This window comes from Symphodus melops, assembly GCF_947650265.1.
Source record: "Symphodus melops genome assembly, chromosome: 23".
In the NCBI taxonomy this organism is placed as follows: Eukaryota; Metazoa; Chordata; class Actinopteri; order Labriformes; family Labridae; genus Symphodus; species Symphodus melops.
Window position 1 is genome coordinate 352,317 of NC_136713.1, and position 26,596 is coordinate 378,912.

The 26,596-nt window shown below is 47.8% G+C and overlaps 1 protein-coding gene across 1 annotated transcript; it reads left to right on the forward strand.

The window, feature by feature from the left end:
- Positions 1–24,876, forward strand: creb3l1 (cAMP responsive element binding protein 3-like 1). Its single transcript, XM_079336028.1, is given in 13 exon segments — positions 1–422; positions 7,473–7,611; positions 9,004–9,090; positions 14,254–14,505; positions 14,508–14,588; positions 17,149–17,363; positions 18,251–18,397; positions 18,486–18,544; positions 20,593–20,661; positions 22,132–22,234; positions 22,778–22,931; positions 23,115–23,274; positions 23,386–24,876. Coding segments are annotated over 13 exon segments (1,614 nt in total). The 5' UTR covers positions 1–311; the 3' UTR covers positions 23,423–24,876.
- Positions 24,877–26,596: the final 1,720 nt, after the last annotated feature.

The following is a 26,596-nucleotide window of genomic DNA, read 5'->3' on the forward strand; positions in this document are numbered from 1 at the left end:
ATATTCATTGGCGCGTGGGGCAGGCAGACAGGAGCGCACGCGAGCAGAGAGACGCTCAACAGCTGGATGGATAACAACGTCTCCAACAGCTGAAACAAGGATGTAAAACATTTATCGACATATTTTTTTTTTAAAGTTTATCAGTAAAAAAAAAAAAGAAGCGCGAGCAGCAGGACTCATTTCAAGTGACGTAACAGGACGTAAAATAACGGTTGGTTCTGATAGCGCACGCGACAGCCGCTAGAACTCAAAGTGCTCCGTTTGAATGAGTTGATTGGTTGTTAAATTAGCAGCTGAGCACACACACAACCATGATGGAGTCTATTTTAGACAGTCTAACCGCGGAGAAGCTGTACCCGCCCGGCGGAACCAACCTGTTGGACCTGGACGAACTCAGCGACGGAGACTTCCTCACTAACGTGGTGAGCTTTTTAATTTAGCTTCTTTAGCTTAACACTCCACTTGTTCATCACCACTAAATGAAATGTCCTGCTCTTATTTGTCCTGCTCCAAGTTCTGCTGTCAATTTGACATGTCAAATCAAGCGCACCCCCCCGCCCCCGCGTGCCTGTTCCGCCCGGAGCCGGACCTCAGGAGGGCGGTGTTGTTGTTATATCCTGACTGACATCCGGGGCTTGCGCTGCTACCTGTGCAATATGTGAGACTGGGAACAGGGACACAAGCTGGCGAGTTACTGGTTAACCAGAGAGAGGGTGTGTGTGTGTGTGTGTGTGTGTGTGTGTGTGTGTGTGTGTGTGTGTGTGTGTGTGTGTGTGTGTGTGTGTTCAGCTGGCAGGTGTTGGAGAGTGTGTGACTTGTCATTAGAGCTTTATTGACTGAAAACTTCATGTCCATATTTCTTGTTTCTTCATATATTGGAGATCCTGCTGGTTATTGAGAGTGATTGGCTCTGGAAACTTTTAAATGCATAATTGGTAAACGTATTGATTGATAAAGTAAAGAACAGAGAATCAGTTTGGCTATATTGGATTTTGTCACCTTTGTGTAAATTGAAGCCTGGTTTGATGTTTAACAGAGAGAGAGAGGTGTGTGTGTGCATGGAGGGTGAGGAGGGTGAGGAACATCTTCATGGTTTCTTCACTCCAGCCTCTGTGTTTGCTTCAGGAACCTTTCACATGGATTACAGAGTTTCAAAGAGAAGACAGCTGGGAGACAACATGGCGGCAGCTGAAGGAGTAAAAAAAAAGCATTTTCAGTCAAATCTGAAATCAAAGTTTTATGATTTGACAGAAGTCGCCCCAGCTGTGATTTTAAAGCGACTCCTGGGGCATCTCTCAGGTGTTTCTGAAGGAACAAGGCCGTGAGGCGCTGAAACACCCTTCACTTGAAGCACAGGCTCCGCCCCCCTCCCGGAGCGAGCGACTCACATTGACCGTTCGTATCTGAGGGCTTGAATCTCACCGCTGCACGACACACGTCAGACAACGTTCTGTTTTTGTTGCCATTCAATCAAAAGTCTTCAGCTCGTTATTGACGCTGCTGTTACCGGGGGCAACGGCAACACCAATCATCTCCTGTAGCACCTGTGACATCATTGATATGAGAGGAAACAGGAAGCAGAGGAGGAGCTGCTGTTTTCTGACTGTTACATGCAGACATCACGTCACGCCTGACCCGGCGTGGAACACTGCTGCATGCTGGGAGTTAGCAGAAAGGACTCACTCACTTCCTTCCTGTGTCATCCTCTCTCTCTTCTTCTTTGCAGTTCACTTTTTGTTGAAGCTCTTCCAGTTTGTGAGTCAGGCCAGAAGTCAGCTTGTGGTTTTGAGTGCTAAATAAAGATGTCACTCGGCCGGGCTGCAGCGCTGAGGACATGGGAAAGGACGGCTGCTTGGCTTCGTTGCAGGGTGGCACATGGTGGAGTCCACATTTGGACTCCTCTCTGCAGGTGATGTCATGTGACGACTGACAGCTCAACAGTAAACGTGTGATGCATGGAGTCAAACAGCTGCAGGTTTAGTGGTTCATCACTCTGAATGACAATATTGATGATATGAGCTGTGGTACTGATGAGAGCTGCTGCTTCTTACAGTGTTGTTGTGTTTGTGCTGGTGTGACAGCTGTCCATCAGACTCTGGAGTAAGAACATGAACCCAACATCATCATCATCATCATCATCATCATCATCATCTCTGGACCTGTGTTAGAGACCACAGGTGCTTCAGGAGCATCTCCTCCTGAACTGAGTCCGTGCAGTCGTCTCACTGTAAAGGCTTCTTTTCAGCAGCCACAGCCAATCAGGATTCAGCTCGTCTTTATTTACTTCCCTGATTTTTTTTTTTTTCTGCAAGAAAACTCCGACCAATCAGGAAGCATTTCTCTCGCGCATCACACATTGTGGTTCCTCTGCAGGGAACACAGATGCAACTGAAATAAATTTGGTCCACGATTCAGACCAAAGCAAACGAGCTCCAGGTGTCAAAGTGCCTCGAAGGCTCGCTAACGCTCTTTCGTGATGTCATCATTTCTAAGGCGTGCTCTCGCTCACTTCCTGCTCGTGCTTTGGTTAGCCCAAAGAAGCCGTCCGCTATCATCTCTAAGGTGGGAAAGAGAAGGAGCCTGCAGCTCTCAAATCATAGAGTCAGTCCTGATTGGATGTCAGGCTGCAGAACTATTAATGATTAAATGACGGCTCAAAGTGTTGAAAGCCTTTTTAAAGAGTGTAGAGACACAGTTCCTCTCACAGCTGCTGCTTTTATTCCATGACTTCCAGAATTAGACTTTGAACAATGCCCAAAACCAGCACAGTGAAGCTCTTCCGTTCGGGTGGGTTCATTTAACATGCAGCAGCGTTTGAATGTGTGCGTGAAGCGTCTGCTGCAGTGGAGACGACTCTCTGTCCATCCTGTCAGTGAAGTCTGAACCCACTTTAAGAGCTCGGCTTTCTTCTCAGCACCAGCTTTAAACACACTCCATATGGTGCCTCACTGACTTGGTGTTTTTGTTTAGCTCAGATTCAGATCATGCACACACACACACACACACACACACACACACACACACACACTAAGGTCAAGTGAGGACAGTTGGTTGAAGTTTTGCTCTCTGTGTGCTTCGTCTGATTGAAGTCATGCAGGAAGCCTCTGTCCTGCTCCTTCTTCTATCTTCTCTCTTCATATTCTATAACATTCATTTCTTTTCTACGCTGCTCTCTTCTACTCTCCGTTCAGACCCTGTACTCCAGCTTCACACACACACACACACACACGCGCGCGCACACACACACACACACACACACACACCCCTCTCATTTGCATGCTCGCAGCTGGTTGGCCGCTGCGTCTCCAGAAGGAATGTGTGCAGGCATGCAGCGATGTGTGTGAAGGAAAGAATCCTCTTCTTCTGTTTTACTGAGAACTAAATCTGACTTCACTTCTGTCTCACTCACACACACACACTCACACACACACACACACACCTTCACACACACACACACACACATACGAGTGAAGACTTACGCAGCCAAACCGCTGCAGCCACACACCAGCACATAAAGCCAAATACAGTAGAGAGCCTTGCCATTGGTCTTATCTGTGGCAGCCAGGATTGGAGCATAATGACATGATGTTTTCAGCCCTCTCACAATTGTAGTTTCTGCTAACTGTACCCTGCAGAAAGTCTCCATCACTCATCCAGCCGTGGACTCTCCATGTCTCTTTAGAAGAGCAGCCCTTCACAGCATGTAGTCCTAAAATGTCTCAACATGTATGTGACACAGTAACTCCTCACATGAAGAGCTTTATTTAGGTGCTGCAGCTTCACCCCGCCCGTCCTCTCACCTCTCTACACTTTGATGTTGAAGCTTTCCCAGCTGGACTCTGCTTGTTGTTGTGTGTTTGGAGAGCCATGATGTGACAGATCCCAGCACACGCTATGATCATGTGAAGGACATGACGAGCCCCGACTTTGTTGGACTTGACTCTGTGTGATTCCCTTTGGCCTGAACCGGTCCCAGAGCTTCCCAGCTTTTGGTCCTGACTTTGTTAGGAGTAAATATTCTTTCCATTGGTCAGCATGTGATTCATGTCGCTCAGCAGGAGGTGTCTGATTCCCCCCCCCCCCTCTGGTTTGAGTGAACCATCACGGCTGCGTCTCCTTCTCCTTGTTTCACCTGAACCAAGATAATTACAGACGTCGAGTCTTTCCCAGCTCGTTCTCTGTGTGCTTTCCGTCTCAGCTACCTAATAACACAGCACCTCTGAAATAAGCTGTAAAAACTGTCAACTGGTTTTTAACACGGCTGATGTGATGCTTTTCCCAGCAGAGAGAGGTCAGCTAATGAGAGGTCCAGACGTCTGTTCCTCTGCTCTCCCTGACTGCAGATGTTTCAGCTTCCTGTCCTAATAACAACAATAACTGCTTCCTCTCAGTCTCTAGCTCTGCTCTGCGAGGGCTCCTGCAAGAGATGGGTGAAGTTGGACCTTCCAGACAGCACACACACACACACACACACCAAGCAGAAAACAGCCTGGACACTCTTTGACACCTCCAGACCTCCTCCACCAAAGGAGGGATTTTAGCTCCCAGGAAACACGACTCCATGGTCCCTCTTGAACGTGCTGTTTGTGAGCTTGTTAGTTTGAAGTAAAGTGAACCTACAGAGCACTTTACATTCAGAGGAGGCGTCTGTGTGTGCAGCACTCTTTGTTGAACTTCTTTAAATTGTACTTGTAGATTTCCACCAGGAGCATGATGGGAAGTTTCCTCAGCTGGGGTGTAGCTGTCGCTTTGTCCCGGATATCTGAGAGGGGGGGAGTACAGTAGGTGGATTCAGAGCCTTCTTAGTCCCATCAGAGTCCAGGTCTGAAGCGTGCAGGAGGAGCTCCTGGACCCAGCACAGTTTGAAGCGCCTTGTTTTGTCATGCAGCGTTTTACAGCTAATTTTAGTCCAACTGCTTCGGACCATTCTCACCCACATCTCTCCATCTGGGAAACTCTGACTGTTTATTTAAAAGTGACCTATATTCCCTCTTTGAGAGGAGTTAAAGGGCCAGTGCTTCTTTAAAGGGAAGCTCAGCAGGGGAACAAGGCTCCTCTGTCAGAGTGAGGATTCACCTGTGAGCGAGCCAACACACACACACACACACACACACACACACACCTGCTGGAGCAGCGTCTTCAAACACTTCCCTCAACACTCTTCCTCCTCAACAAGTCAACTTTTCAAGTGTCTTCATCAACATCTCTTCATCCTCAACTTTTCTCCAAACCAGCTGCTTATATTTCTAGAAGTTTCCAAACATCAGCAGTGGCTCATGTGTCATGTGTTATTTTACCCACCATCTGTGTGTCTACCCCCTGTCTGTCTGTCTCTCTGTGTGTGTGTGTGTGTGTGTGTGTGTGTGTGTGTGTGTGTTTGCTCACTCCACATGGTGTCATTGGAGAGTTTCCCTCATCACACTCGTAAACACTGTGAGATGTCAGCTGCTCTCAGTCTGGGACTCCTGCATTAACGCATGCTGCACGGATTCAATTTGGATGAACGACTTGAAATGTAAACGCCTCCTCACACGGCGAGCTGTGATCTGAATAGAGCTGAGAGCAGCTATGGAGTCGGCTCACACACACACGAGCTGTGACTGTCACTGTTCAGCCGGCTGAACACGTCTGTGGTCGAGGGAAAGATGTTGAGGGTTCAGGGTTCATGTGTGAGAGGGACAGAGCATCTGTAATCATGGACACACTGGAGCTTTCATTCAGGGGGGAGAGACACTTGTTGTCATCGTCCAACATGAGAGAAGACGAGGACATGAGTCAAACATTTACAGACCTTTTTAAAAGCTGCCTGTTCGACCAGTTCGATCTTTTGCTGTGCTCTTTTGACCTAATAAATCCGAGCAGAACATTATAGTGTTGCTGTGTTCCAGCTGGTTCTTGGTCACAACAGTTTGTGGGACCGAAAACCAAAACAATGAGGTGAAAGACGCCAAAGTGTTCCACGGAGCGGAGAGAAAGTGCCGAGGCAGCCTTTTTATTCCCTGCTGTTCATAATGAAAAGTCTTTATTATCCCCGGCCTGATTGAGTCTGCTCACACACTCCTGGCAGCGACAAGTGTGCGCAACATTTCCACCAATCAAACCCATGAATCATCTCTCATTTTGCTTGTTAATTACATCCAGTTATTTCTGTCACTGCATCTGTCTAAGAAACCTCAGAGATGTGTGTGTGTGTGTGTGTGTGTGTGTGTGTGTGAAGTTGTCCCGCTTTGTGCATGTTTACTCAAGAGTGGTCTGAGTCATATTCTGTGTGTGTGTGTGTGTGTGTGTGTGTGTGTGTGTGTGTGTGTGTGTGAGAGAGAGAGCACCGTGCAGGCCCAGGCTTCCTGAACATGGTCTCCGTCGGCTCGGTGACTCATTCATCCAGACTGACGATGAGTCTCATCTTCTTCTTTTTTCCCCACATTGCCTCATTTTTCTTCCCCTCACCCGTCTGTCTGCTTCCTGACCCCAGACGTGGTTTGAAGCCGAGCTTGGAAATAAATGCATTGTTATAATTTGCCTTTTCAGACTGAGATGAATTGATGTTAATCTGAAATATGTTCCAAGAAACTGATCAACCAGAACTGATCCGATTTGAAGTCATTTTTTAACGTGCTGCTTTTCTTTGTGTTTCACGTGAGTGTGCTGAAGATTATAATCCAGTGTAAAACAGTTCATATCTGTGTATATATTCAAAGTAACCTTCACTGTCAGTGTTGGCTGCTCTCGGGTCCCGTTTCCACGGAGACGCTGTGACAGTAAGACGAAACAGTTGAGTGTCTGATTGGCCTTTCGTTCACACGGCGTCGGTGTTTCACGGGGGTGAAAACACAAGGGGGGAGGGGGGCGTATTGCAGCCATGTGAACGACACGGAGCGACCTCTCTGGCTGCGATGACCTCACCACACCTCCCCCCCATACATGTGGACATGCACATTAGTCCAGAACAAACATAAACAACAATGGCGGCGGATTCTCTTGTGCTCTGAGCTTCAGCAGCTCGTTGTATAAACAGAACCTTGATATGAGACATCGTGTGTGTCGCCGCCCAAAGAGCATCGAACACCTGCAGCAAACAGTTCAACCTTTACCCGAGCACAGGGCGACCATACGCAGGGCGACCATACGCAGGGCGACCATACGCAGGGCGACCATACGCAGCGTTTAGCTAAGACCTGGGAGAACTCGCCGCTAAACACTGCCCACTACTGGCCGGGCGGGAGAACTACATGGTTTTCACTCAGGCAACACTGCCGCGTAGACGGTCTGTAGTTTGAATCCGGAGTGGGGTCGTTTCGATGCGTTTCTGTCACGGCGTCTCCGTGGAAACGGGGCCTGACTGCGCTAGTTGGTTTCTCTCCAACCGGCAGGCAGAGAGTGTAATCATCTCAAAATACACATTTATAAGTGCAGAGATAATAAAGATGTGCCTTCAATATATAACCATCAACATTTGTCTTCATGTGCTGCAGCCTTTCTCTGGAGATCAGATGGACGACTTCAGCAGCGAGTTATTCAGCAGTTTCTTCGACGACCATCTATTAGAGCGCCCCCTGCTGGCAGACAGACCTTCACTTCTACACATGGACGAGGACATGGAGAGCTGCCCAGGTACACCTCTCTGATGAATGAATAGAAATGCCTCCCTGTAAGACGAGTTCCTCCACAGTCTGAAGCCACAGCAGGTAAATGAAGTCGGCCTGTGGAACTCTTTCTCAAGCCAAGCCTCGATATTAAAGAAATGCTTCTAGGCCTCGAGAAAATACCAAAGATTTCCACTCTGCAGCTAATTGTCCTGTTTAAATGAGCTTCTGGCTTCCTTGGATAATCTCCAGCACTGCAGCTTCACCTTCGAGCCAACGTCTGGCTGGAAAAGAGACCCAAATCCTGTTATTTGGATTGAACCGAAAAAGCCAAAACATGAAGACCAACTGTATCAAGTTGTAACTTTTCAACCGCTGACATCAACTCTGGCTCCCCCGGTTCGGTCAAATTCCTCCGTTTTAGAGCCGTTCTGTGCTGCCAAAGCCTTAAAACACACTTTAAACCAGAAGGAGACGCACACAGACCTCCACCACGCACACACAGCAGGTGGTGCTTCAGCCTGCTGCAGCCAGTCACCTCCAAGATAAAGTTCATGCTGTTCCTGCTCTGAACTCTGTAAGTCTTCAACAGTGGAAGAAGAAGAAGAAGAAGAAAACACTTTGACTTGAATGTCTCAGGACATCTTAAACACAATTTACTTGCTGGATAAATCCGTGAATTTTAGGCCTCATTAAATCCTTTTTATGTTCAGATGTAAAGACAATCTTCCCAGTTTGACCCTGATTTTGATTCTGTCACCATTTTGACCTCCTTCAAATCAGTTTCAGAAACAACGAAACATGTTCATTCTTTATCGACTGTTGAAGACTAACTTTATTATGTCACCACGATGTCATCGAGCATCGCAGCGGGAGAAAAACAGCCATGTCTATAAACCCCTCTATTTCAGCCCTGCTCAGAACAGGCTGTTTCTGTGTCTGTAGCTTTAAATATGTAAATGAGCTGTGTCTGACCACGCCCCCTCTCTGGAAGGGCTCGGGTGTACTCGCTGCTTTCTGGCTCCATGTCCTATTGTTTACGGTGAGAAGGCAGACTCAGAGGGCAGAACAAACACCTAGCTGTGGGAGTGTCACCCACCTGGGGGAAGGGCTACTGCCCTTTGTGATGTCATAGAGGGAACATCTCCAAACAGCCTGTTTGAGCAGGCAGAAGACGGAGAGGATGGACTTGTCTCATCATCGGGGGGGTTTGGAGACAGACTGCATATTACTGCTAAAGTGGGTTTTGTATTTGTGACCTTTCAAAGGCAAAAAATACAAAAATTCAAAATGATCTCGGCCTGTCAGGAAATCTGAAGACGCTCTTTAATGCTCTTATTGTGATCGACACCTTGATGACATCAGCAGACACTACTGTTAGGTTGAATGCAATAATCTAATACAAGTTTGAATCTCGCAGATGTTCAAGCGGAGCACAGCTACTCCCTCAGCGAAGACTCCGCCCCCCAGAGTCCGGCCCTGTCAATCAAAATGGACCAAGAATCCGGTAGGTCATCCAATGAATTAATAAGCTCCCCGTATCTCTTTGCTGTCGTAGTTTACTTCACCTTTAAAGCTGCTGGTGTTCAGTCTGCTTGGCTCAGTTCTCTGTCCGATCTTTGACATGCTGTTGGATTTAGTTCTTGTTTTTCTGCGACCATAAACTCTGATTGGTTCAATGTAATCCAGCCTGTCATATTCTGTGTGATGATTGGCTTCTCTCAGCTCTTTATTTCAGCCCTGACGCTCTCTTATCTTCTTCAAACACACGTGTCGTTGTTTCTTTAAGTGATTTAATGTCACGTAAAAAGTTCAAATGTCTCCTTTTTAAACCTCAGCGCACCGTGCTGCAGCGGTCTCCTCTCCGTGAGGAGGTTGCTGGTCTGAATCCCCGTCTCTGTGTGGAGTGAAAGTCTATCATGTGTGGTTTAAGATGAGCAGTGAGATGAATCCGTCAGGTGCCTGTTGTCCTTTGTATTGTCTTAAAGAGGAGCCTCCTGTCTGCGTCTCACTTTGTCTTTGTCTGTCTGTCTGATCTCCATTTGTCCCAGGGATCCTGCTGTCTGAGCAGCAGGTTCCCAGTCTGAGCAGTTTTTCCTCCAGCTAAGCCCTGCCCACCTAACACACACACACACACACACACACACACACACACACACAGAGCTATGACAAGCATATGGTTTTGAGTCTGCAGCTTCAGCCGAGGCCAGCGGAAACTCTCTTTCTCTCCTCTGTCAGGTTATCTCTCTCTCTCTCTCTCTCTCTCTCTCTCTCTCTCTCTCTCTCTCTCTCTCTCTTCTCTCTCTCTCTCTCGCTCGCTCTCTGTCTCCTTCAGCCTTAATCCAATTCAATCCACATTATTGCTTTAAATATCAAATTACCTGTTTTGCCAAAATACCACTGTGGAAAAAAAGCCAAGTCTGGCTCTCATATAAAAACAACTGTCTGGCTTGTGAATTGTTTTGAAACCACAATATTTATTTAGCTCACGCTCTGCTCCTTGGAGGAAATGTGATAAAGTTAGAGAGAGAGAGAGAGAGTGAGAATCCCACCAATCAATCAAAAATCAACATGACACTGCAGGCTGAAGTTTAGAGCTATTAAAGGGGGATTCTGCAGTGATGCATTCCTTCAGCCTGCAGCAGAGAAACAGAATGATCCAGAATCAATCAGAGCTCGGATTGTTCCTCTCTCTCTCTCACTTTATTCCACAAGTTAAAAAGCTGCATGTTTGTATTTGTTGTTGTTGCCAGACTCCATGAGCACCTTTCTTCACACAGGAGTTGCTGGTCCGACGCTGCCTTGATTTATCTTTTTTTTTATTTTTTTTTATAGCCATGTGTTTGATCAAAGCTTTTGGAACGCCAGAAAAAAAAAATAAACATGAATGATTTCATTGATCAAGGCAGCAGAAAAGCAGCAAATCAGATTTTCCTGCGTAACTAAAATGAACGAGCTCAAAGAAAGCAACGCGTCGAGCTCTGTGGGGAACACCAACCAGATCACACAGAGTCTATAGATAATCAGACGGACGCAGGTTTGCTCTTTGGAAAACGTGGTTTTAGTGTCTCGATGATTCAGGTTCACTCGGCACCCTGTGACGCTCAAGTCTTTGACCTTCCACAAAGAAATCCAGTCATCTGTGAATCAACGTTTGTTCTTCTTCAAGACAACATGGACAGAGTCTCACTGCTTGTTTTCATACAAGGGATCCATCCCCATCACTTCACATGTTAAAACCTAAAGCTCCTCTTTCTGCCTGAGCGTGACGCACAGCTGACAAGCCTCCAGCATCACGTGGAAGAAAGAACCAGCAGAGGGGAGGTCCAGGAGAGCGGCCGGCTTCTGGAGACATTTCTGGATGTTTTGGATGTTGAACCGTAGATGAGACCGGTGCAGTCGTTCGGTCTGGATTTGATGATCACGTGGGTGAGGGTCCCAGCATTCAAAGGAGGCATGTCAGCATATTGGAGCAGCCATATTTGATGCATGGCTGAAGTTAAGACGAGACGCAGAGTGAGCTTGTAAAGCTTCTGCTACAGGGCCTCACTTCAGCCAAATGACTCCTGATGCATGTTTGACTTTGGAGGTCATCTTCACTCACACACATTTCTGTGATATAGAAACCTGATGCTGACTCGTATCCTTGCTCTCTCTCTCTCTCTCTCTCTCTCTCTCTCTCTCTCTCTCTCTCGGCCTGTGGTCTGCGCTCTCGTTGCCTGTGCCCAGTCAGAGAGAAGCTGTGTGTTTTACTACGTCTCCTGCTGTGCGGCTCCATGTATTGTTTTAATGCTCCTCCTGTCCCGCTGAGATCAAACGCAGGTCCCGCCTCTCCTCTGTCAGCGCCCCGCTACGTCCTCCAGGAGCTCTGTGGTCATTAGCTGAGCGCTCCATGACAGGAGCTGCCTTTAAACCACATGCTACAAAGAGAAAGTATGAAGGTCTGAAAGCAGTCAGCTGACACTTTTGATAACAGCTCCTTTTTGAGTCCTCACTTTGTCCTTTCCTTTCTTTGCTCCAGCATTTTCCCCGCAGGTATGTTTACACCTGGCTTTTGTCAGTTGTTCCTAAATCAAGCGAGTCTGCAGACGCAATCTAAATCCTGTGCTTTTTAATCAGATCAAAGTGCCAGAGGAGCTGAAGACGTCAGGGTCAAACCTTCCTGTGTGCTAGCTAGCAGACTGCATCGTCTGCTCTTCATTAAGAAACAGTGGGAGAGGTCGTCCAATCAGGCGAGGGCGGGGGCTTAACGAGGCTCAGGTTAGCAGCAGGACCCTCGTTAGGATATGTATACAGAGGATGTTAAAGCTCCTCAGCTCACACGGCTCTGCTTCTTATATTCCACTTCCTGGATGATTTCGGGATCAGGATAGAAGTGACGATTGCTGATTGGCTGATTGATAATAGACAATGGGACAACATGTCCATCCTGGTACCTCATCATGTTGACGATGTTTCTGCTGCTGCACGCTGCAGAGAAGGAATCTGTGTGTTGTTGTTGTTGAATGTGAGGCACGAGGCTGGCAGCAGCTTTCCATGAGAGCGTTTAATATTCACCCTGAAGACATGAAGACAACTGGAGTCTAAAGGGGACGTGCACACTTTCACAATGTCCTCAAGCTCTGCATGGAGGGGCGCCGGTGGCCTAGCGGTTAAGTCACACCCAGGATTATGTAGTGGGTGGCCCGCACGTCATCCCTACTCTCTGTCCACTGTCCTGTCCAAAAAAAGGAAAAAAAAACAAAAACAAAAATCTTCCTTTCAGGGAAATCGGAGGAACTTTGTGCCACAAACTGGAATCTCTGCTTACTTAAATGTGAAGCACTAAACTACGAGCTCTGACAAACACCACGGGCAGTAACGTGCGTCTTCTACCAACATGACTTCAACATTTCCTCTCCTGGAGTAGATGTGATCCAGCACCATGATGGAAAACAAAGCACAGGCGTTTAGCATTAGTGGCTAACCGGTCATTGGTTTTATTAGTGGGATTGAAATCTCTGATTTGAATGGACGCAGCGGATCTCTTGACCTGATGTTGTGTGGTGTGTGCTGATGTTCAGGATGCAGAGACGAGCGTCTAGCACTCAGCTCGTAAACTTCAGAGTCTTTTTAAGCAGCCCAACGTTGCTAGGAAACCAGGAGCTGATTGCATGGCGCTTGTCTCGTTAAACTGCTACCACTCTCTTTCCACACACCCCGGGAGCCTCTTACTGTGTGTGTGTGTGTTTAGTGACCAACATCAAAGTGTGTGTCCCGGTGTTCATGGAAGGAGATCTGCATAGCACTCCTTTTCCTCCCAGTTTGGTGACTTTTCTGATGTCAGGGTTTCACTTTGGGAGTTTACTCTCCTCTCGTCCACCGGCTGACATCATCATCTGTTCATTATTCAGGGACCCGTCCCATACTCACCCCCCAGTGTTTGTTCATCTTCGCCTCCCTTAATGCAGCTCGTGATGCATGTGCTCTGTCGACCCCGACATTTATCAAAGGTTCCTTTTTTCACATCCAATATTGGAGATAAAAGCACTTAAAGTACAGGTGGAAGTTTTTGTCTGACTGAAAGTTACAGAGTAAAAGCTTTTCAGTGACGGGGCTCTTTCTTTCTTTCTTTCTTTCTTTCTTTCTTTCTTTCTCTCTCTCTCTCTCTCTCTCTCTCTCTCTCTCTCTCTCTCTCTCTCTCTCTCTCTCTCTCTCTCTCTCTCTCTCTCTCTCTCTCTCTCTCTCTCTCTCTCTCTCTCTCTCTCTCTCTCTCTCTCTCTCTCTCTCTCTCTCTCTCTCTCTCTCTCTCTTCTCTTTCTTTCTTTCTTTCTTTCTTTCGTGCTCTTTGTCTAAGAATGATTGTAACGATGTCAGCAGAGAGAGGAAGATAAATCGCAGACACATATGAGTTCATCAGAGGTCATAAAGGGGGTTAACTGCTGTGAGATGAGTCTGAGACTCACTTGGACTTGGTGCAGAGTACACACTGTGGACATCCTTTGACATAACGCTGAAATATTCCTCTTTTCTGCAGATTTGGATTCCAAAGGTCGGTTCTTTTCTCAGGATGCTGGTTCAGCCCATCTTTTTATTTCAGGGTTGATGCACTCAGACAAATTATGCACCACAGCTGCCAGAGCGCCGCCGTCCAGCAGTCCATAATAAGCAGCTTTGTCAGGAAGTGTTCAAATGTTTGGGGAAGCTCTTTGAACGTGTGATTTATAAGCTACTAGTTACTTCCCATCGGAGGACCTACATCAAAGCCTCCCTGAGGCCGTTTGGTTAGGAGACTTAATTCACCTTTTTTGCCCCATGTGACCCTGGGCACTACACCACAAGTTGCTCCTGCCGCTCCGTCTGCAGTGTATAAATATGTAGAAAGAGAATAGTGATGCCGTCTCTTACCCAGCTTCATCTCGCCGGTCAGAACTGACAGAGGGGTCATCATCATTTCTTCGTCTTTATCATCAATTTTATCATCCAGACTAAGTACGAGGACGAACACCCTTCATAGTGAAGGGAGGAAAACACTTTCTCAAATATCAAACGTACAGTAAAAAGGACAGAGCGGTGTCTGCCATACAGCGGCTGTTGTCATAGCAACAGGATGCACGCACAGCAACTTGACTGCCAGGTGGACACAGGCTATAAAGCCTCTTCTTTTTTTTGTCTCTCTCCTTTTTTGTAGAATTTGAATGGAACTTCAGCCAGGACCTTTCAGCCATCCTGGTGAAACAGGAGGAGCCAGATGTGGTTCAAAGATTAGATCCTCAGCCTCAGGAAGGTCCACCCCTCATATTAAGCCCCGCCCCTCCACACAGAGGATCAGCATGGAAACACACGGTTGGCATGAATCAAGATATTGTATCTTTAAACATGTTGATTTTGACCGGTTGGTTTGAACATCAAGTTCATCCTCATTGTTTGTTTTGTTCCTGTAGGAGAGAAGTCCAGACGATGTGAAGCCCAAAGCCATCAAAGACGAGCCCAGAGAGATGGGACAGTACCTCAGCCTGCCCAGCGGTACACTCCAACACAATCTCATGAATGAAACCTGCTTTATTTGACAGATAGCTACATGAAAGAGTTGATGTAGTTCAACACAGACTCAGACTGTGAGAGCAGGACAGTGCTGTGATCTGGCTGCAGAATACATGCCGTACGCTTCCTTTGAGTTCCTAATACAGCACAGATGTTCCCTGCTTACTGTAGACACACTTTAAAAACATCGTACAGGTTGTTCTTCTGTTGCACAGACAACACTGAACACAATGAACTCAATACTCCCCAAATATGAGGAATGCACATGTAGGCCCTTTAACAGGTGTTTTTCTTTCAATATTTCAATGACGCATGATCAAAATATGAAGACGGTTAACCTTAACATCAAGTTCACTAAAGTCCAATTCAAGTCTGTGAACAAACTGTTTCTGAACCTTGTTCTGCCTCAGCCCTCCAAATAAATCCCTCAGTCGCTGTTTTCTAACAGAATGTGAGAACAACCCTCGAGTGTCAGATGTCACATTGCATCACGCAGAATCGGACGCTGGCTGTCTGCACAGCGTCGCTTCAAAATGTCTCTGCTCTGTGAATTTCAGTCTCCCCTCCCCTCAAACCCTCCCCTGTTTTAAACGTGGACAAACTGAAGTGTGGTGCTTTGTGTTGACAAGCTGTTGACTCAAATCACAACACTCAAAGCCTCGTCAATAAATAATTCGCAGTGAGCTGAATAAGACACACAACCTTTTGAATCTTGCCGATATTGTTGATGCACGTGACACTCCCTGCATTACACTGTGTCTCCCTGCATCGCACTGCGTCTAGCTGCGTCGCACTGCGTCTAGCTGCGTCGCACTGCGTCTAGCTGCATCGCACTGCGTCGCACTGCGTCTAGCTGCGTCGCACTGCGTCTAGCTGCGTCGCACTGCGTCTAGCTGCATCGCACTGCGTCGCACTGCGTCTAGCTGTGTCTAGCTGCGTCGCACTGCATCTAGCTGCGTAGCACTGCGTCTAGCTGCGTCGCACTGCGTCTAGCTGCATCGCACTGCGTCGCACTGCGTCTAGCTGTGTCGCACTGCGTCTAGCTGCGTCGCACTGCGTCTAGCTGCGTCGCACTGCGTCTAGCTGCGTCGCACTGCGTCTAGCTGCATCGCACTGCGTCGCACTGCGTCTAGCTGCATCGCACTGCGTCTAGCTGCATCGCACTGCGTCGCACTGCGTCTAGCTGCGTCGCACTGCGTCTAGCTGCGTCGCACTGCGTCTAGCTGCGTCGCACTGCGTCTAGCTGCGTCGCACTGCGTCTAGCTGCATCGCACTGCGTCGCACTGCGTCTAGCTGTGTCTAGCTGCGTCGCACTGCATCTAGCTGCGTAGCACTGCGTCTAGTTGCGTCGCACTGCGTCTAGCTGCATCGCACTGCGTCGCACTGCGTCTAGCTGTGTCTAGCTGTGTCGCACTGCGTCTAGCTGCGTCTAGCTGCGTCTAGCTGCGTCTAGCTGCGTCGCACTGCGTCTAGCTGCGTCTAGCTGTGTCGCACTGCGTCTAGCTGCGTCTAGCTGCGTCGCACTGCGTCTAGCTGCGTCGCACTGCGTCTAGCTGCATCGCACTGCGTCGCACTGCGTCTAGCTGCATCGCACTGCGTCTAGCTGCATCGCACTGCGTCGCACTGCGTCTAGCTGCGTCGCACTGCGTCTAGCTGCGTCGCACTGCGTCTAGCTGCGTCGCACTGCGTCTAGCTGCGTCGCACTGCGTCTAGCTGCATCGCACTGCGTCGCACTGCGTCTAGCTGTGTCTAGCTGCGTCGCACTGCATCTAGCTGCGTAGCACTGCGTCTAGCTGCGTCGCACTGCGTCTAGCTGCATCGCACTGCGTCGCACTGCGTCTAGCTGTGTCTAGCTGTGTCGCACTGCGTCTAGCTGCGTCTAGCTGCGTCTAGCTGTGTCGCACTGCGTCTAGCTGCGTCTAGCTGTGTCTAGCTGCGTCGCACTGCGTCTAGCTGTGTCGCACTGCGTCTAGCTGCGTCTAGCTGCGTCTAGCTGTGTCGCACTGCGTCTAGCTGTGTCTAGCTGTGTCGCACTGCGTCTCCCTGCGTCTAGCTGTGTCGCACTGCGTCTAGCTGCGTCTTGCTGCGTCTAGCTGCGTCTAGCTGCGTCTAGCTGCGTCTAGCTGCGTCTCCCTGCGTCTAGCTGCGTCTAGCTGTGTCTAGCTGCGTCGCACTGCGTCTCCCTGCGTCTAGCTGCGTCGCACTGCGTCTAGCTGTGTCTAGCTGCGTCTCCCTGCGTCTAGCTGCGTCTAGCTGCGTCTAGCTGTGTCTAGCTGCGTCGCACTGCGTCTCCCTGCGTCTAGCTGCGTCGCACTGCGTCTAGCTGCGTCTTGCTGTGTCTAGCTGCGTCTCACTGCGTCTAGCTGCATCGCACTGCGTGAAACTGAAAGCTGCCGTCATTTATTTATTTTTTTTACATATTTTTAACAACAGCTTTAAAAAAATGGGCCAAACTTACTCTCTTAATCCTGATCCTGATCCTTCTTTCCTGCTCCCCTGACACCATTGATATGTACTCACTCCACACCCTCCTCTCCCCCAGATGATGCTCTCCAGCTCCCACCCACCCCTCCCAGCAGTAACCATGGCGACAGTGACGGCTCCCTCCCTCCCTCCTCCCCTCACCTCCCTCTACTACCGTCCTCCCCCCAGCCACAACAGAGGCCAGGAGGTCGAGCCTCTTCCTCCTCCTCCTCCTCTTCCTCCACTTCTTCCTCCTCTGCCATCTCCTCTTCCCCTCTCCTCACCGCTCCTCATGTGAGTAAAGAACAAAACACTCCCCTGGCAACAACAAATTAAAAAACACTTTGTGCTGCAGGGAATTTTTGTGACAGATTTTTTTGGGGGGGAAAATGTGAGGGAGAGCAACAAGTTGAAGTGAACTCCATGAACCTCAGACCTGGTCAGATTGGACTTTGATCAGACGTGCCCAAGTTAGTGCAACAGCTTGATTCATTCATCCGGGGATTTTGCAAGTAAACATAACTTGGATGGGAAACCTTTCATGCATCAAAATAATCTGCAAAGAAAACAGAAAACAGCTGAATATCTCATGTTTTGTGAAAAAGAAAAGCTGATGAGTCGGCATTCAAATCTACCCGGTCAAATGATCTTTATAGGATGTCTCAAATTATTATTTTGTTATTGTTTTCATGCCAATTCAGAGCTGTTAACATAGAATTCACAAACTGCAAAGCGAAGAGAATGAGGGAGGGAATGTGGGGAAATGCAAGTGAAAGGAAAACTGCTGTAAGAAGAAGAATACAGAGCAGCGAATAACGACTTCTAAACTTGAGACAGGAGGAATCAAAGCTGTGAAATCTTAAAAGCACAGGATCGACACGAGGAGGACGAAGAGGGCTCTTTACTCTTTTACACATTTAACAACAAACATCTCTCTGAAGGGGCCAAAACACAAGTACCATTTTAAATATGAATCCAGAGTTCAGGAAGTAACTAGCGTCTGGTAATGGATTGATATGTCAAACAGGTATTTACAGTGTCATCCCCTCTGGCCTTAGAAATGAACATTTCTAGAAAGAATGTGGTAAATGACAGAAGCAGATCCATGATGAGACCCTGTCATGATGAAACAAATGAAGGCTTAAATAATAAATTGATGCAGCCTGTGTCTGGTTGTGCAGAAGCTGCAGGGCTCAGGACCCCTGATGCTGACGGAAGAAGAGAAGAGGACCCTGGTGGCCGAGGGCTACCCGGTCCCCAACAAACTCCCTCTCACCAAGAGTGAAGAGAAAGCACTGAAGAGGGTCCGACGGAAGATTAAAAACAAGGTCAACAGAAAGACATGTATATGGATGCATCAGACTAAGAACGGCTGGTTATATAAAAACAGGTTCTTAATCTTGCATCTGTCCACAGATCTCAGCTCAGGAGAGTCGGAGGAAGAAGAAGGAGTATGTGGAATGTCTGGAGAAGAAGTAAGGCTTGGAAACCACCTCTGTCCCCATTTTTCATTTTCCACTCCCTTCACTTTACCTCCGTATCTGTCTGTCTGTCTGTCTTTAAGGGATGTCCTTTTTTTTTACCCTCATCACACTCCCTCAAAAGCTTTCAAAGCAACCTTGCTGTCATTTATCAGCCGGCCTGTCAAATCAGATTTCCAGATCGTTCCGAGCACAAAGTTTCTATTGACAAGATTCTTCAAAGTCGACCCGAGTGTTCAGCTGCCTTTTATATCATGTAGTGAAAGGACAATGATGAAGACAGGTTGTACCCTCCAATCAGAGAGCTGCTCCCTTCCTCTGTGATCAGACAGCCAATCAGAGAGCTGCTCTCTTCCTCTGTAATCAGTCAGCCAATCAGAGAGCTGCTCTCTTCCTCTGTGATCAGTCGGCCAATCAGAGAGCTGCTCTCTTCCTGTGTGATCAGTCAGCCAATCAGAGAGCTGCTCTCTTCCTCTGTGATCAGTCGGCCAATCAGAGAGCTGCTCTCTTCCTGTGTGATCATGAAGGAAACCTGCTGTGTTGAAGCTTCTCTGACAACAATGCAGCAGCCAGTATGTCCTCCTTCTAACTTTAGATTCTGCTCCTGAATGCTCTGGATCTGATTGGACCAGAGAAGGTAGGCGGGGCTTTGAAGGCCGTTTTGGACGCCCCTGGGTTTGCCAGATATGAGAGCAGTTATCAGGTGAACAGGTGTTGCAGCGATGGAAGCGGGCAGTGGAACTGCTTCAGATAGAAGTGATTGTACCCGAGCTAAAAAGCCTCTGCATGTTTCTAATAAGCTCCAGCAGCAGAAACGTGAGAGCTTCGAGCTAAGATCCGATTCCTCACAGACCTCCCCCGTTTCGTGAAGATAGACTTGAATTTGTGAATCCATGGCGGCTCCAGATGGTTTAAAAGGAAGGAGCCGTCAGCAGCCATGTTGGATAACGAGCTCTCCCCTGAGCGTCGTCTCACCATAGGCCTCATTTTACATTGTTGTGTTTTTTTAAACACAAGTGAAGAATGAAACCAACAAAAGAGAGAAATGATAGAGAGGTGAAACGCTGACAGGAAGTTGGCAGGTGGCGTTCCTGTAGGAGGCACGGAGCTGTTGAGTGTGGTCACAGACATGACGGTGGTCACGGGGTCACGCACACACTCTGGTAGCCTGCTGAGCACAGAGCAGAACACAGCTTCAGGTGGTCCCTAAGTCCAGTGAGAGTCCACACATTCTCTCTCTTCCTCTTTGTGTTGGGACACGAGGGCGGGATTATGTGTGTGTGAATGACGTGCTTTCAAACAAACAGAGCGACGGGGGGCCAGATTAACTCCAGGTCCAGTTTTTGATAGAAACCAAGAAGATCAGCAGGAGAACAAAGAGAAGAGGAGGCTGGAGAAGACTTTAGAGCGTCTTAATCACTATCTCCTGTTGTCATGGTAACGGAATTTTAACCTTTCATGATTCAAGCGCTAATCAAACATCACAGCTCCTCCATTGAGCCTTTGTCGGCTCTCTGATTGGTCCATGAGCCTCCTCTCATAGCGGCTGTCTGACGAGCCCAATCCGTGTGCCGCCTCGACCTTTTATTCAGGTAGAGAAGGTCTGAATGTGTGATGGTCAAACTGAGCACATAACCCCCCCCCCCCCCCCCCCGCCCTGCTGGCCTCATTCAGACGATGGAGTCCAGGGGTCAGTCAGAGGACAGCTGACCTGAGCGGAGCTTAGCATCAGACAGCGACCATATTGGATATGTTTTGAAAAGGTTCTGCGAGGTGCAGCCTTCTCCTCGTACGCCTGACTGAATCTCTGTCCTTTCACTGAGTTCAAATCAGTTATTTATGAAGGAGGGCGGGGCTTGATTTCCTGGTGAGGGCGGGGCATCCCAAAGTGTCACTCTCAGGAAGCCTTTTGGGGGAAATTGGTTGTCCACGATGTTTTGGCAGGTTCCCTCTTTGCACATTATTAAGGGTTTGTATTTTGCATGTGGGTAAAAGTCAGTAAACGCACCACATGACCAGCTCTGTGTCTGTCTGTGTCTCAGAGTGGAAAACTACACGTCAGAAAACAGCGACCTGTGGAGGAAAGTGGAAAACCTGGAGACTGCCAACAGGTGAGTGGAAGTGGGTCGAACACACACAAACACACAGAGTGGGTCAGGAGACCCCGCCCCCCCCTGCCCTGTCCAGTGTGTGAGCAGCCAGGTCAGGAGACCCCGCCCCCCCTGCCCTGTCCAGTGTGTGAGCAGCCAGGTCAGGAGGACACATTGAAGGAGACAGTGTCTGTGCTGCAGGTTCAACATGCTTCTATTTCAGGCCTGTCTGCAGTTTATAAGAACAGAAAAACACATCCACTCATCCAGCTCTGTTATTATAACTACATGAAACCAATGTGCTATTATCTCCAGAGGGTGGGTGGGTGTGTCGGGACAGGGGGGGGGTCTGTGTGTGTGTGTGTGTGTGTGTGTGTGTCGGCCTCAGTCTTTCATTAAAGCTGTGATTTAACATCAGCTTTCATCATGGAAGGCAGCCCCCTCCCTTCCCACAACACACACACACACACACACACTCACTCTGATGAATATGTTAAACCACCACACAGGGGAACAATGAGTTGGCACAAACTGGGGAACATGAGTCAGCACGCTCACTCTCACATAAAATCCAGAGTTTGTGCCGGCTGAAGGAAGTTTTCAAAGTGGCGAGCTAAATTTAAGTTCCTTTTAAAATGCAGTTATTAGTGGTCATCGCGTTTCTCCTCTACACGCCCATTTTGAAGCTTCAACAGAATGGACTTAATGCTGTTGGTTCTATCTCCACATCTGGCAGAAAATACCCAGGAAAAAAAAAAATCAAGGATTGAATTTTAGTAGACGTGCAAAAACCAAACTCATAATAAACCTTTAGTCTGAATTTAGTATTTAATTTTGGTTTTTCCACTTCTGTTCTGGATATTTAAACTGAGTCAACCAGCGTGACCTGAGTGAGTACGCTTTATTTAAAGCAGCAACTACTGGAGCAGTAAATCACTGCGGTGGAACTTCAAAGTTAGCGTGAGTGACGCTGGTCAGAATCGACCCATAAAAACTTCATTACAGCCGCCATTGTTTTTTCCTTATGAAACATCCCAGACTCACTGTCTGCTGCCGCCTCTCTGTCTCCACCTAGTGGTCAGACTGAGCCGTTACACCCACTGTCAGTTGAACCATCAGAGCCCTGCTCTCCAGATCAGAGTGGTTCACTCACTTCACTGCTGTCTTAAACACTCATCAGAGAGTGAGCTCACGCTCCCATCAGACAGGGAGGCGTCCTCTGCTCCTGTCTTCAGGCGTCTGCTCTGTCTCGCCTGCCGTCTGCAGAGTGCGTCCTCTGCTCCTGTCTTCAGGCGTCTGCTCTGTCTCGTCTGCCGTCTGCAGAGTGCGTCCTCTGCTCCTCTCTTCAGGTGTCTGCTCTGTCTCGTCTGCCGTCTGCAGAGTGCGTCCTCTGCTCCTGTCTTCAGGTGTCTGCTCTGTCTCGTCTGCCGTCTGCAGAGTGCGTCCTCTGCTCCTGTCTTCAGGTGTCTGCTCTGTCTCGTCCTCTCTCAGGTCTCTCCTGCAGCAGCTCCAGAAGCTCCAGTCCTTGATTTCAGGGAAAGTCGTCCCTCGTGCTTGTAAAATGGCGTCAACTCAAACAGGGACATGCCTCATGGTAAACACTGATCACACCTTCTTCTTTGGATTGTATTGTTGTCTTTCTTCTTTAAAGGGTAAATAACAGGGGGGTTGATAGTATAGAATTAAACTGACAACCCTGGCCTCTTTAATTTCACACTAAGTTGTTTTAAGAGTCAGAGGACGTGAGCACAACTTCAGGCCTCTTTTTAAACGTGAACCCACTGTGCTTTACAGAAGACAACCATAAACACACAGTCACAAGACCAACGTATTAAAAATAATAAAGAAAACAGAGAAAGATAAAAAGGCCTGAGAGCTGCACCTTCAGCAGATGTGCTGTTGATTGTAGGTGTATTCAGCAGAGCTGTACCTGCAGGTCTGAGGGCTCCTATGGGACTGTAGTCAGTGACATAGTGAGGTGTTGAATTTAGCCAGTGAAGGTTTTTTAGGATTGCTGATATGTGTCCCAGTTAGCTCTCCAAACGTGTAGAAATCACCACAGACAGGTTGAGATGTCAGAAGAGTGTCCGTTCACTGTTCTCACTTCAGATTAACCTTGTTCATCGTTTCTCTGCAGATGATGGCGGTGTGTTTTGTCCTGGTGCTGGGCTCCTTCTCCCCCTGCCTCTCTCCTCTCTCCTTCCTCGCCGACTCCTCCTCCTTGTCCTCTGCCTCCTCTCATCCCTCCTCCGCTCCTCTTCCATCAGCGGACCTCTACACCACCAGTCAGGGTAGGAGACAGAGGAGCCTGTGTGTCATCTGTGTCATCAAAATAAAACATGTTTGTGGTCGCTGAAACCTTCATCTACAAATCTGTAGACACCAAACCTCTGAAAGCTTTCGAAAGTGAAGATTGAAAATGACCAAGTAATAACATAGGAGTGTGTGTGTGTGTGTGTGTGTGTGTGTTTCAGTCCGTTCCCGCAGCCTGCTCTTCTACGATGAAGGGTCTCCTCTGGAGGAGGTTTTAGAGGGTGACAGGCTGCAGGCTGTGACCCACTCCCAGGCTCAGAGCAGCAGACACACAGCTGAGACGCAGAGAAACCTGACGACTGAGCCCAAATCAGACCACAGGTAAACACACACACACACACACACACACACACGCCTCACAGCGGGACGCGGCGCCGGTGTGAACCGTCTACATGTTGGAATGAAACCTTTCTTTTCCTCTTCTCTCCTCAGAGAAACAAAAGCAGAAGGAGTCTCAGAGATTTTCTGACCCCGCCTCACTCCTCCTCTTCCTCTCATGACGTCTCATCTCTGACCCCACTGCCCCCCCCCCCCCCCCGACAAAATAACCTCCAGATCCCTCAACTCAGACGGCTTCACATCCACATCCAACCTGACCAAACGCATCATACATACTTCAGTTTGTGTCCCGGCTCAGAGCCTCAAACAGACTCACCTGACAACACTTTAAAGGGACCACAACGTCCGGATGAATCATTCTTAGTGTGCGAGGATTTCAACTCGTGATTCTCACTTCAACCACAGATTAGCGTTTAAAGAATCATAAAAAACTAGTCAGACCTTTGCGAAGAAGAAATGACGGTACGCAACATTCAGGTTGTTAAAATACCAAAAATGATCCGCTTCATCTGGAGTCAACAGTCACGTTGTTATCATGCTGCGTTCCTTTTTATCTGAAGTCAGAAACTCTGAGTGGATGAAACGTCATCAGTTCTGACATGGTGACCCGAGAGCGTCGTGCACGACGTCGTTTTCACGTAGCGTGTTCTTATTGTCCGGCGTTAGCAAACAAAAACAAAGGTGCGACCACGTTGCTTGTCGGGTTGTTCGCTCGGGTGTGACATCACTCCCAGCTTCGAGGGTCGAGAAACACCAGATGACTCACTGAGCTGGAATCTGTTAAATACACGGCTGTAAATGATTTAAAGATGATCAACATGGTAACTGATGATTCAGCTGTCCGTCATGCTGGTGATGAGAGAACACAATGAAGGCAGCAGACTGACACAAAGACAGCGGCGCCATCTTTAAAGTGCCTTCCTCTTGTTTCAGACCGACTTGGCCTTAAATGAAAAGCCGACACACCTGAAGTCTAAAACACCTTTTTAAGTAGTTTGAATCACTCTGGGTCTTTTAACCAATCATAAACCATGACTGTGGACATTACTTTATATGGCCTTTTTCTGAATGCATTTTTAATTTGAACTAAAACTGTTTTAATGATGCGTTTGCAGTTGAGAGATCCGACAAAACAACAACAAATGATGTAATATTCTTTAAAGGTCACATGATCTCCTCCTCTTCATCAGGTGAAATCAGTGTCCTCGCTCCTCTTCATCATGTGTGTGAAGTGTGTTGTTGTAAATCCTCTCTGATCCTGTATTTGATCACGTCTATAAACCCCTCTATTTCAGCCCTGCTCAGAACAGGCTGTTTCTGTGTCTGTAGCTTTAAATATGTAAATGAGCTGTGTCTGGCCACGCCCCCTCTCTGGAAGGGCTCGGGTGTACTCGCTGCTTTCTGGCTCCATGTCCTATTGTTTACGGTGAGAAGGCAGACTCAGAGGGCAGAACAAACACCTAGCTGTGGGAGTGTCACCCACCTGGGGGAGGGGCTACTGCCCTTTGTGATGTCATGAAGGGAACATCTCCAAACGGCCCGTTTGAGCAGGCAGAAGACGGAGAGGATTCTCATGATTGGGGGGTTTGTAGACAGACTAGAGACACATGGGGAAGAGGATTTGACAGAACATGTGACCTTTAATTTCATATTTTAATTCGTCTCTGGAGTTAAATTGGCTTTCTGTCTTTAATTCAAACCAAATTTCTGCATCTTTTCACGGGGAAACCTTATTTTCCTATCCAGGGACTGTTAACGGGGTCTTGACGGAGGTTGTTGGGAACGTGACATAAAAAGTATTTTTTATGGAATTATAAATTGTACATATAATATATTTGCAGCATCGAAAAAATGAGCATATTTAATTTATGCGACAAAAAAAATGTTTCTAAGATTATTCGATCTTAATGTCTTGTTTTTTCTAAATAACGTTTACAAAAAAACCCTTAAAAATAAGTCTTATAATATATTGTGAGCATTAGAAAAGAGCATATTTATTTTATGCACAAAAAAAGAGGAAGTGTGTGTTGTGATGTTAAGGATGAAGAAGTTTTACACGATGGTGCGTCGTCGTTCACATGCTGCTTCACGGATGTAAAACTTTGATCTGTTTGTCTTTTAACTGTAATACAGTGTTTGTTCCACTGCTGTCGCATGAATGACTAAAATGATTCACTTAAAGGCAGGGTCGGTCATTTCCTCCAGATCCATAGTTTCAGATCCAGGTCTAAACTGTCTTTAGGTCCTGACTGACATTAATAACTCAGGTTCTCTGAAAAAGGAACAAAGTAAATCCATCATCTGGATCAGTTTGTAAGTCTGTAAAAACTTCAACCAATGTCTGCCACGAGGTACCAATCTGATGAACCAATCACAGGCCTCCCTGTCTCCCTGCTCTCTGATGAACCAATCACAGCCTCCCTGTCTCCCTGCTCTCTGATGAACCAATCACAGGCCTCCCTGTCTCCCTGCTCTCTGATGAACCAATCACAGCCTCCCTGTCTCCCTGCTCTCTGATGAACCAATCACAGTCTCCCTGCTCTCTGATGAACCAATCACAGCCTCCCTGTCTCCCTGCTCTCTGATGAACCAATCACAGCCTCCCTGTCTCCCTGCTCTCTGATGAACCAATCACAGCCTCCCTGCCTCCCTGCTCTCTGATGAACCAATCACAGGCCTCCCTGTCTCCCTGCTCTCTGATGAACCAATCACAGCCTCCCTGCCTCCCTGCTCTCTGATGAACCAATCACAGGCCTCCCTGTCTCCCTGCTCTCTGATGAACCAATCACAGCCTCCCTGTCTCCCTGCTCTCTGATGAACCAATCACAGCCTCCCTGCTCTCTGATGAACCAATCACAGGCCTCCCTGCTCTCTGATGAACCAATCACAGCCTCCCTGTTTACTTACTGCTGAATGAGACATGAGACGATGTTTCTACATCATGAAGAGATGAGCTGAGGTCACCTTCTGGACGAACGATGTAATTGAGGGGGCGTGGCTTAAGAGGGAGCAGAGAGGGGAGGGATCAGATGGAGCACTGAGAGAACGCTGCTTTACACATGATGCTAGTTTTAGAAAATGATCAACCCTGCCTTTAAAGTAAAAAAAGACTTCAGCTTTGACCCTCAGGTTCATCTCTTTGTTGCTCTGACGCCAAAACTCGACCACAGTCTAGAAAAAACGACCCTAATGTAACGTCTCCCTCTGTATTTGAAAGGATTTGATTTGATGCTGAGCTCATGCGACAGCGGTGTGTGTTGTATTTATTCCTGTTTGTAGAAAGTGTGTATATATTGATGAAGCC